The following is a 12423-nucleotide window of genomic DNA, read 5'->3' as shown; positions in this document are numbered from 1 at the left end:
AGCAACTCAGAACTCAACTTCTGCCTCAGAGCAATGATGTCAACAGCCGGTAACGGTTCAGCAAGCGCAAGAAAACTTCTCTTTGTACACCATAATCACACGTAGAAAATCTACACCGCTATTTTAGAGCTCAGAACCAATGAGACAACCAAGACCAAGACCGATATTCAATGCAAGCTCACAGTGTTCACAGTCTTCACTAATTTTCTGCACCCTTGTCCTTCTTTCCACATCCAAAATTTGTGCTCATCGCTGCATAAAGACTGAAAGAGCCTGTTATTTAAAAACATAAGGTACGGACAGGTACAGAAGACATGGGTATTCAGTCTTAGGGTACAAACGGGATAGTTAGGTGTGACAAAACAAGACTCAAAATCTACTTAAATGTAATGTTAGCAGAAAGGGTTCAAAAGCAAAATCATAAGCCCATGCAGGGACTTAGGCAAATGAAGTTCTTTCTGTGTATTGTTTCGACAGCTGTGTTTGGTTATGGTCACTACAACATCAAGAGCAACAGACCAAGTGAGCTGGCAAACACTGCAACTCTGAAGAATAAAAACTGTCAGCACACCCTAAAAAAAATTGCTCTAAACTGGGGTTAAGAAAATCTTACAAGCACTGACTGCTGGCCAGGTAAAGCTCCTCTTGCTAGGTATTCACATAAGATACTAATAACAAGGAACTAGACCTACAGTCTTTCCATCTTTAACCAAGACCTTTAAGCAGCAGCAGCTAGAAATACCATCTTTCCTTATTGGTGTCTTCCCCTGGGTTTGTCTAAATAGCTATTCACTGCCTCGCAAGATGAAAGACTATAACCGCTTCTTTGACACCACATGGGAACTATACCATGGGGTAGAAAAGAGAACATTGGGGTGCAAGTCCCACCTCATTAATAACACACTGTAGCAGTTCAGAGAAGTCCCTTAAGCCTCAACATCACCTTGGGCAAGAGAGCATTAGTCCGTATTAGCTGTGGAAATGACCTAGGAATACCAATTAAGCAATGGAAAACAAGATAATGCTCAGGACCCAAAAAGCGGACAGTGCCTTATGGAATAAAGCATCAACAAAATCAAAGCAAAGGCACTTTTGACCTTAAAGAACCACTTGATTTTAAGTATGCACCAAGTTGCACAAGCAAACAGCATATGCTGATTAATAACCTGAAGCATATAAATGTTTACCATGTTATTGGATGACAAACCAAGGGCAAACCAGTAAGCCTCTCCATTAATAAGGAATGAGTCTTTAGTTACCAGCTACCAAGACCTTTCCTTCAGTCGATTGAGAATATTCCCTAACCCCCCACATATCTCCCAAATAAAGCATCAAAACTGATTTACTACAACTTTCTGACAGAACGGTCTGTCTCTAACTTGTTGACAGATCATCCAGTCTGCAAAACACACTTGCATTCCTTAGAAAAAAAAATAATTACATTGTAGAGAGCAAAAATCCAGCCCCAGATTAACGGCCAATCTTCTGGGCTGCAATTCCAGTTTTACAGTAACTTTAACAACTATTTCCTCCACATTATCTCCAACAAACGCTAGACATTGATACAGCTGGACATGGATACAACTGTATAAGATCACTAGGTCAACACTCACATTGTGGTGTTTTACTGGAGCAACACTTCCCTCCCCACTCAGCGTTTAAAGACAGTGCATGTGAAGGAGAAGTGAAAGCAATATTCAGATACGACACTTTCCATTCGCTACTCTGATTTCCCCCAGCATATTTAGTAGGAAAGGGGAAGTAAAATATTTAAGTGTCAGTCTTTGTTTTCATATTACTCAGTGGAATACATAACAACAGCTACATAAAACCATTGAAAAAGAAAAGATGCTCTTTTCACACTGTTTTACTTGATAAACTAGTTCACATGCAGCCCTGAGCCCGTCCAGTACCTTTCTTCGCTTCTCCCGCACACAAGACCTCTCAAACTCATTTGCCCGCACACTTTGAATCATTCATTTCTGCCATGTGAGCCAAGTTGTTGCATACATCTTTGAAGACAGTTACTATGAAATTTTAACCTTGTTCTAATTCACCCATATTCTTCTCACCTTGCTTTATCTCTACTCACTTGGATCACCTCAAGTATCTAAATATATACCCAGGGTACGAGATCACACTGGACTGTCACTTCCAACTGCTGAAAAGATGATTTTATTTATTATTGGAATCCAGAAGTACCTGCAATCCAGAAGTACTTTCTCTTTTTTTCCCGGGAAGTTCTTTCCAGAAGTACTTTCAGAAGTAAAAAACATCTTTTGCTTTAAAGTTCACTTCACTCATGATTTCTACTCCTTTGCATCCTGGGTTCAAAGAGGGTAGCAACGCAAGTTTCTGAAGCACGTACATTAAACTCATGCAATTATTAAAATCCCAAAAGCTCAAAGAATCTTAAATGTTTAGTATATATAATTTCTTTCAATATAGCTCAATGGAACAATTTCTTGTACAAGAAATTTTACAGAATGCATAGAATCTTCACTTCTATGGTCATCAATGAGATACAAAGATCTCGTCATTAACTTCCCATTTCTTTATAGAAGGATCGTGGAATAAGAGTATAAACCTGAAAAGGACATTCACAGTCTTTTACTTCAATCCCTTTGTTACAGTCAACCAGTTCATGGAAGGTAAACATTACAGCATGGTTTCATGTTCAAAGTAGATTTTGGGGGATTTTCTTCCTACCACTTCAGGGTCTGCTACAGAACTTTGTTTGGCTGAAAGAAGTTTTTCAATTCCTAAATAAGGTTTTAATCTTCAGTATTTAAAACAAAGGACCCTTCCCTGCCAAACAGGTTTAGGACAGGGATAACCCACTGTTTGAGCAGCGGTGGGATGGGAGACAACGTATCCTGACCACATGATAGTTTTACCTGGCTACTGGAAATGCCAACATGCATTTCATGAAATCAAGATGCATCTAGTCTGACAAGTCTGTATCAGCACTGAGTATAAACAAATATGATGCTCTGCAGTTTGCTGAAGTTCAGAGTGCAAGGAAGCCTCGTGTGGCTCATCATGGAACCAGTTCAGGTCCCTTGTCCTTATCATCTCAAACCTCTGTCCAGTGCTATGCGAGCTAAACTGCTCCCAGAGTTAAGCTAGTATGGAAGGCACGGGAGCCACATTTGCTAAGCGTTGCTCTCAGGCGCCCAGGAATCCATCAAACTCCAACTGGTTCTTTATGAATCCCAGTCTGAAAGCGAAGGGAGGCTACAGAGTGTCCTTGGGAAGTTTCACTAAATGTTTGCTCTGTTTTGCTCTGCCCTGAACACCTGCGCCTGACATCTGTGGCTGAAAGCTCATCGCTGCTCCTTTCCGCAGAAACTTTCACCATCTGACAAGAGATGTCTATGAACTGAAAGATATAGAAGATACTGGGTCACCGGGACTTTGGTCTAACACTATTCATGGCTGTGCACAGTGGCACAGTTTACCCCTTCCCTTCCCACCACCACATCCATATTCACCAGAGCACATGTGACTCCCTCACACGCACCCTCCTATGCAATACATCCAAAGTCTTTGAGCAGCCCATCTTGGAAACCCACCTTGGACATCACTACACAGGGCATACCGAAAAGTGATTGACTGACACTGAACTGGAACTAAAACTTCTGATGGAAAAGACCTAATTCCATGTACGGCTCCTAGTGTATCCCCTAGTATCAATAATATCTAGCTTTTTTCCCCCCATTACCCAGGCTATCTCCCGTGAGCAGAAAATTGCTTACATCAAGGTATCAATAATACGCGTCCAAGAGTTGAACAGTTTCCTGGGGAAAAAAAGCGGATATAGACGGATGTGATCTGTGGTCCCATTATAGGACTGCCTTATGTACAATCTAAACATCACGTATTGTTTTCCCCCCATAATTTGGCAGCAAGCCATAGATGATCTTCAGAAGAAAGCTTCTTGCAGCTGATCATCAATCAGACCAGTGGAAATTAGCAACATAAGCAGACCAAACTTTTTAGCTTATAACTGGCAAGTACTGGTGGCAGAGATGCAACCGGCTGATGAGAGTTTTCCCTGCAGTTGGTGTACAGGCAAACCACTTGGGAACGAGCCGTTGAAATACCACTTTACCATCAGCCAAGTCACAGAAGCACTAAGCTGTTACACATATGACTTAGTACTCACCTACTACACTGCAATCCACATTGGATTTTGCTCGCTTTTCTTCTGTCATCTATCACAATGAAGTAGTAGGGGACATTTTTGTCATTTTCTAAAATGGTTCTAGCCATTATTTCTGGAGGATCCTCCTCTGCTCCACCCAAAACCAGTTATACCTATAGTTTATTCATGCCCTGCTTAGCCATCTAGACAGGAGGGATGCTTCAGTCTACGGACACAGACCTGACTGAATGGACAGACTGACTGGAAATCATTTGTTTTTTTAAAAAAAAAAAGTATGTGTTCTTTTTCTTCCTTAAAACTCCCTAATCACTCGCTTCAAACTGCGCATCAGTACAGCTGTTTGTACAACAGTACATGCAGTACAAGTTCAAGCTTGCAGGTCTTCAAACACTATCTCACAGTTCATTAAATGCTTCAATCTCTCTAATGTTGGAATTAATAGCAAAAGCTATCAATATCAGCATGAAGGAAAAGTTTGAAGTGCTGGAGCAGTTGGTTCTGGAGTCCATGAAGATGTGCTTTCCTGTCTCTAGACAACCACTCGTGACCTCTGTTTTGGTCAGCACTGAGCATAGTAACATTCAACAAATCATTTGACTGCAGCATGACTGGCTCTCAGCATTAAGACTGCATTTTTTGTCCAATCCCTTCCATCTGAAAGGTTTGGGTCCCCCACCCCCGCATTGCTTTGAACTGCTTACAATGACAGCACCGAAAAGTTTGTTTTGAGCATTTAGAAATCAGTAAGTTATCACAACACTCCTGGCTTTCTGGCATTGAGCAACTAGGAAGAGACAATGCTAAAGAATCTCTGCTTTTAAACTGCAATTATTTCACGACACATTTTCAGTTCTGTTAGACTCAGTCTTCCAGCAAAAGAAAACAACATCCTGGCACAATGACTTAGGGATACAAATTGGAATTTTATGCTTAACCAGATGCCTTTCTTTACAGCCACATCCTCTGTTTCTCCCACATAAAATGTAGAATACAACAGCAAAAGGCATTCCTAGCCCAGGTCATCCTGTCACCAATGAACAAGTTAAAGAATAGGTTAGTCAGTCTGATACAAGTGCTGTCAGACTGGCAAAAGGTTTTAGACATGACTTTTCACTCCTGCAGACATGTCAGTAGAAGGAGTTTTGTTTTCTAATCTATGTGAATCTCACTGGCACAATTAGATCTAGACTAAACCCAAATTACACCTTCAACACTTCAGTCGTTAAAAAGTCACTTCAGTCATTAAAAGCACTCACCTTAAGTTCACATTTGAGAATTTGTTCTTTAGGGAGATTTATAGCCATGACTCAGACCATCTTACTCTCATCCTTATAGTCAAAAAATGCAGCACTGGGTGTTCTAGAGAAAATTGCCTACTAAAACAAATCACCAAGTTGATTTCTGCGCTGGCAGGTAGAAAACAATTACCTTGCGCTAGGCAGCACCACACTCGGATCAGCCAGATTTCTGCATTGTAGAAGTGGTACAATAGACTGGAAGGATTTTTCCATTCTTTTTCATGATTCTGCAGTAAAAGATCTCCAGGGCGATAGCCCCTTCAAGGTAAGGTATCTCGCAATTCAGTAACACACTTTTAAACTCAGATAATACAGTGAAAGAGGATGATTTGTTATCGGTGTATCCAACTGTAGCTTCAGAGCTTCTTGATTTGACTGCAAGCACTGACACAGCATACAGATACCTCAGCACATGGTCCTTCTATTTGCAGAGCACACAGCAAAACAATACCTCAGACTTTGTCACAGCCTTACACTTCCCACAATTACCATTTCTTCAGCACCCATACTAGCATCCTACGTGGCTTAAACTAAATATTTACTTGACTGGAACACCCTATAATTGATGATTCAGTTTCTGCTCCTACAAACTCCTACAAAAGTTTCTGTTCCTAGAGAAAAGCCTGTGTTTTGGTCTCACTTTCACAAATGAAGTCCAATGACTAATAACTAAGGCTTCTCCCTGCAGCATTCACTTGGTTCTTGCACAAGGCTGGGAAAGAACAAAACCAAAAATTCAGCAGGCAGAAGGCCATACTTGGATCTCCTGAACAATCCACTGCTCCCTGTAAAGTTCATCCAAAGCAGTGCTCACGTTTACGTTCATTCACATAGAACAGGCCCACATTTTAGAGTAAGTACTTGCTCTCAAATTAGGGTCAATACTTGCACAACTCCAGTGGCCAAGAGCCATCATCTTCATTCCCTCCCTTTGCCCCTAAGTGGATGTCTGGTAAATCATGTTTAGCCGAAGAGCAGTTATAGCTTCCTTTCCAGTTGACATCTATTGATTCTTCTCTAGTAACTCTTCATTTTCACACCTGGTAACACATAGCTCAAGTAACTCAGATCGCCTGCCTGCTTCTTAATAACATCGACTGCACCGAGGCAATGAACCAAAACTTCAAGTGCAGACTCACAGTATTTCTAAAGAGAAGCATACCTTTGCTAAGTAATTATTCCCCTCTCCACCACTACTGTTTAAGCTTCCGTACAATAAAAGTCACCGCATGCAAGAGGGGAAAGGGCACAGACTTTGTTTGATACGGATTGCTAAACCCTCATGCAGAGCCTAGACTTCCTCACTTAACCTTGCTCCTACTGCTCTCCAAAATTAAAACGTGGGACGGTTGCCCAGTAAACTAAAAGCCAACTATCAGCAAACAGGAAAAACAGAGTTAGCTGAAGGAAGGATGTGATGGGGAGGGAACATTTCACCACTTTTCAGAATACACTGTACGTTTTACCCGTGCTAACCCCCCACCCTGTTAAGAGACACCACAGGAGAGGAGAGGGCACCCCAGCTGCGCCCGCCTCATCAGGTACCCAAGCTTAAAGCCAATTTATCTGGGTGTTTTCTATGCCACAGCTCCCAGCTTTAGTTTGCACCCAGCACCTCTACAGGCACAGAAGCAGCCTCTCAGGGAGAGGGACCCCCCCCCTTGACTCTCCAGTACTGTCAGGAGAGGGGAACAGACCCCTGCCCCCAGCCAAAGGGGACCTTACCCTCTTATTTTCCTAGCAGCCCAAGAGAAGGGTGCTCAAAACCCCTTTGCCTCAGAGACCCTCCTTCCATCAGCTCAGGGACTCTGCCTCAGGCATCCCCATACCTCAGGGAGCCCCCGCCTTATACCTCAAGGAGCACCCCCCCCTTCACCCCAGTGTACCCCACACCGCAGGGAGCACCCCCCCTTCACCTCAGGGAGCATCCCCTTTTCACCCCAGTGTACCCCATAACTCAGGGAGCACCCCCCTTCACCTCAGGGCATCCCACACCCCAAGAAGCACCCCCCCTTCACCTCACATCACCCCACACCTCAGGGAGCACCCCTCCTTCACCCCAGTGTACCCCACACCCCAGGGAGCACCCCCGTTTCACCTCAGGGAGCACTTCACACCCCAGGGAGCACCCCCCCTTCACCTCAGCGAGCACCCCACACCCCAAGAAGCACCCTCCCTTCACCTCAGGGCACCCCACACCCCAGGGAGCACCCCCCTTCACCTCAGGACACCTCATCTCAGGGAGAACGCCCCTTCACCTCAGAGCACCCCACACCCCAGGGAGGACGCCCCTTTCACCCCAGGGTACCCCACACCTCAGGGCAAACCCCCCCTTCACCTCAGGGCACCCCACACCTCAAGGAGAAATCCCCCTTCACCTCAGGGAGCAGCCCCCCAGCTGAGGCCCGCCGTACCTGCTGCGAGGGCAGCTCCACATGCAAGGCCCGGGTGGCGGAGCCCGGGGGTAAGGCGGAGGGGCCGGCGGCCGAGCTCATCCTCACGGCAGGGCAACGGCCGGGCAACGGCTGCAGCGCCTGCGCATGAGCCCCGCGGGCCGCTCTCTCCCCCCAGCCGCCGCCACCGGGCACCCAGGGGTTAATGGCGGCAGCAGCACCGGCCCGGGCCGCTCGCTACGGAGCCATATTACCGCAGTGCTGGGGGGCGGGCGGCGGGGGGCGGGAGGGAAGGAGCGTCCCGCTCGCTCATTGGCCAGCGCTCCACGGAGGCGGGAGCCCAGCTGCGTCCTTGAGACGCTACTGGCTGAATGGAACGCCAATCAACGCTCCTCTCCTCGGCCTCTGTCAAACCGTTGGAACGGGAGCCGGCGCCGATTGGAGCTCCGACTTCCGGAAGGCGGGACGGCGTCTGAAGGACCGTCTGACGATTGGAGGAAAGAGGTTTTGATTGACATCGCTCGTCCCCGTCACGTGTGGGGGGAGCTGTTTTTATCACGTGGTGGGACGAAAATATTTTGCTGGGTGGGTGTGCGGGGGGGGGCGCTGTCGCCATGGCAACGGGGAGCGGCCTGGCCCTGCCGCGGCCTGGGCCTTGCTGAGGGGCCGGGGGCGGGCGGCCGGGCCCGGGGCGCCCGGGAGGCTGCGGTCCCTCGGCTGGACCCTCATGGCACCGGAGCCGGCCCCACATCACACCAGCCTGCCCCCCAAGAGAGCAACCTGCTCCGTAACAGGCCAGCCACCGTGCCAACCGACCCAACATCGACACCACCCCATCCCACGCCACCCCATCCCACGACACCCCATCCCACACCACGCCACCCCATCCCACACCACGCCAACCCATCCCACACCACACCAACCCATCCCACGCCACGCCACCCCATCCCACACCACACCAACTCACCCCACATGGTGCCAACTCACCAACCCTGATGCCAACACGCGCCAAGGCCCAACACAGCCATCCCCCGCAGCACCCACCTCCATCCCACCCCACTCAGGCAACACCCATCCCGGCCAGAAGGACCGTTCCCACCGGTGCGGCACCATCCCCACGTACCATGCAACACCGGGAGCGCCAGTCCTGTCCCCGCGCCCCACCAGAGCCACCGGTCCCCACGGTGCCCTGCAGCGCCTGCCCGGTGTAGGCGGCCGCGCTGGAAACGCTCGTCCCCATTGCACTGCCGGGGACCAGCACGGACCGTGCCGAAACACCCGTCCTCGCACTGCCGGGAATGCCCGTCCCACCGCCCCGGCAGCGGCACTGGGAACGCCTGTCCCCGGCGTGTGCTGCGGCACTGGAAATGCCTGTTCCCACCGGGTCGGGCAGCTCTGGAAGGGTTGAGCGTGGCGTGCAGTGCTGGAAAGTCCTGTCCTCCTCCTCTCCTCCTCTCCTCATTTCCTCTTCTCCTCCTCTCCTCCTCTCCTCCTGTCCTCCTGTCCTCCTGTCCTCAGCACCATGCAGCTCCCACACCAAGGTGACCTTCCCCACTGGAAGCCCACCAAGCCTTCGTTCACCTGCAGTACTCATGCTGCGTTGACCTGCGTCGTACCGCCATGGCCTTCAGCATGCATTTTGGTCTTGGGTATTCAATGGTGAACTCATTAAAAATAAAATAAAGAGGAAGAATAGTGAAAAGTGGAGTGGAAAGTCAAGTTTTCTGGAGGTTGATGGCCATCCTTGCAGAAGGCATCCTCTTCCATCCTCACCCGCCCTTGCACCCACTCGCCATGGTCTGCCTTTCCCCAAAGTACTTCCTAGGAGTTGAAAACGGAGCTGCCAAACTTTTCCCTTCAGGAATTCCCCGTTTCACTACAGAGTGACACGTCGGTGTGGACTTCTTTTACCAAATTGTGTGATTCTACATGTGGGTGCCCAAGAAATTCGATACCTCGAGCTGAAGTTTCAGGTACCGTCAGCGTGGAGTTGTGCTTGAGTTCTGGATGTTGCTGTCTCTGATTAGGAGGTATTTCAATACAGTGACCTTTTTTTGAAAGATCTTCTGGGAACCAGTGCATCGCCATTTTTTTCTTCTGATGAAACAAACCCTACTATTTCAGCATTTTCAACACTGAAGTGCTTTATTTTCAAGGATCCAGATTCCTGAGCCATGTTGTGGAGATCAGGAGGTTTAAACATAGTAATTTTGGACCTGTTGTATCAGCTTGATTCATCTCCTGGTTTCTGGTTCATTACAATACATGTGCTCCTTCCCCTTGAACTTTCCATCTTCACCTCGGAGGATTGAAACTTGCTTTTTAAGACAAAATTTGTTGGTTTTTTTTTTTTCCCCAAGGTGTGAAAAATGCACTTGGAATGACAAAAATGATCATAAAATCAAGATATTTGAGAATGCTTTATGAATTTGAAACTCCTTGGATGTGCTTCCTCCAGTGAGCAAAACTAATTCTAGCTCAGAATTATATATAAAATCAGAGAGGATCACAGTTATTCCTGAGATAAATTACTAAAAACAGTTTACGGAAACAGCATGAAGATGCCACTGCTTGTTTGCCCAAACCATCAAAGGATTTAAAAAAAAAATCAATCCTCGGATGATACGTGACTTTTCTGTGACTAACTTATGCTGATTTGGTGAATTTAAAGTCCACACAACACTACTGTAGCAGGATTTTCTTATTTTTCTTCATTTCCACAGGAGCATATGACTATCTCAAAACTTTCTTAAAATACCGATGTTTGGAAAAGTCAAATGAGTTACTTAACATAGCAGCTCACATGCCCCGTATATGGAGATTGCATTTAATTTGCTGCTTAATGTAGACTGAGAGCTCTAACCCATAATTCAGGGACTAAAAAGCAAAATCTTCCCCAGAGGAAAATTCAAATATGACCCCAAATCCCATGTTGGTTTATTAATGATTTTACAGCAGTGGAACTGATATAGCTCCAAAGAAATCCCCACAGATTTCCAGCTCATGCTAGCTAAGCTTTTGGCCTCATATTCTAAATTTCAGCCTTATCTTTGCTTTTTGCTATCTTAGTGTGACAAGGAGCTGTTTGCAAGAGCATTATAAAATGCTTGTTATACACGATACCATCCCATGGTAGTATTGAGGAGTTCCTAGGGATAAGTTTCAGTTTTACATTGGATTTTCATCAGCTTTGAGAGGTTAAGTCCGTCCCTTGTGTAGTTCACCACACTAACCATTCAACATGATGAGAGTCATTTAATAACCCAGATTGTGTCTGAATTCGAACAAAACAATCATCCCTTTTGGGCTTAAAATAAGTAGTTAATTAGTAAGGATGCATGGATTATTTTAACCGGCGTATTTGCAAGGAGCAGCCGGGGAGGACTGTGGCTTCTTTGATCCCTGGTTTATGAACAGTCACTCGGGGCAGTCATGCTGGAGCAGTACTGCCAATATCTCAGCTGTATACGTGGCATTACGTAGGACCCTATGTAATTTACTGACGCTGTAACAAACTGGCATTTGAATTTTTTAACCACATAAAAAGGTCAGCGTTATCTGTCTGCATCGTTTCAAAGATCACACCATGACCTTTATTACGTCCCAGTGGATGTTCCTGTGGCTGATTATCATAAAAGATGAAATTCCAAGCAGCAAGTACGCAGATGCACGCAGTGCTCCCATCTCCATGACCAAGCTAAGTGGTGTGGTTGATACTCTAGTGGGAAGGGATGGCATCCAGAGGGACCTGGACAGGCTGGAGAAGTGGGCCCATGTGAACATCATGAGGTTCAACAAGGCCAAGTGCAAGGTCCTGCACCTGGGTCGGGGCAATCCCAAACATGGATACAGGCTGGGGGATGAAGGGACTGAGAGCAGCCCTGAGGAGGACTTGGGGGTGCTGGGGCATGAAAAGCTGGCCATGGGCCGGCAATGTGCGCTGGCAGCCCAGAAAGCCAAGCGTCTCCTGGGCTGCATCCCCCGCAGCGTGGGCAGCGGGGCGAGGGAGGGGATTCTGCCCCCCTGCTCCGCTCTGGGGAGACCCCCTGGAGCCCCGCGTCCAGCTCGGGGGTCCTCAGCACGGGAAGGACATGGAGCTGTGGGAGCGGGGCCAGGGGGGGCCCCAGCGATGGTCCGAGGGTGGCCCAGCTCTGCTGTGAGGCCAGGCTGAGAGCTGGGGGGGTTCAGCCTGGAGAGGAGGGGGCTGCGGGCAGAGCTGATTGCGGCCTTGCCGTGCTTAACGGGGGCTTGTGAGAAAGGTGGGGACAGACTTTTTAGTAGGGCCTGCTGCAATAGGACAAGGGGTGATGGTTTTAAACTAAAAGAAGGGAGATTCAGACTAGATATTAGGAAGAAATTCTTTACAATGAGGGTGGTGAGGCGCTGGCACAGGTTGCCCAGAGAAGCTGTGGATGCCTCATCATGGGAAGTGTTCAAGGCCAGGTTGGATGAGGCTTTGAGCAACTTGGTCTAGTGGAAGATGTCCCTGCTCATGGCAGGGGGGTTGGACTAGATGATCTTTAAGGTCCCTTCCATCCCAAAACATTCTGTGATTCTATGATTC

At 47.4% G+C, this 12423-nt stretch overlaps 1 protein-coding gene across 6 annotated transcripts in view; it reads right to left on the bottom strand.

The window, feature by feature from the left end:
- Positions 1 to 8109, bottom strand: part of UVRAG (UV radiation resistance associated) — a 102807-nt gene extending 94698 nt beyond the window's left edge. For all 6 annotated transcript variants that reach the window (XR_014230637.1, XM_082335639.1, XM_082335640.1 and 3 more), the window contains exon 1: positions 7881 to 8109. Coding sequence is in view for 5 of the 6 variants with exons in the window: in XM_082335639.1 (XP_082191765.1) it covers positions 7881 to 7961 (81 nt within the window). In the remaining variant the exon portion in view is untranslated. The remainder of the gene's footprint in view (positions 1 to 7880) is intronic.
- Positions 8110 to 12423: the final 4314 nt, after the last annotated feature.

This window comes from Platalea leucorodia, assembly GCF_965183815.1.
Source record: "Platalea leucorodia genome assembly, chromosome: 2".
Lineage (NCBI taxonomy): Eukaryota > Metazoa > Chordata > Aves > Pelecaniformes > Threskiornithidae > Platalea > Platalea leucorodia.
This window is presented reverse-complemented; position numbering and strand designations above follow the sequence as displayed.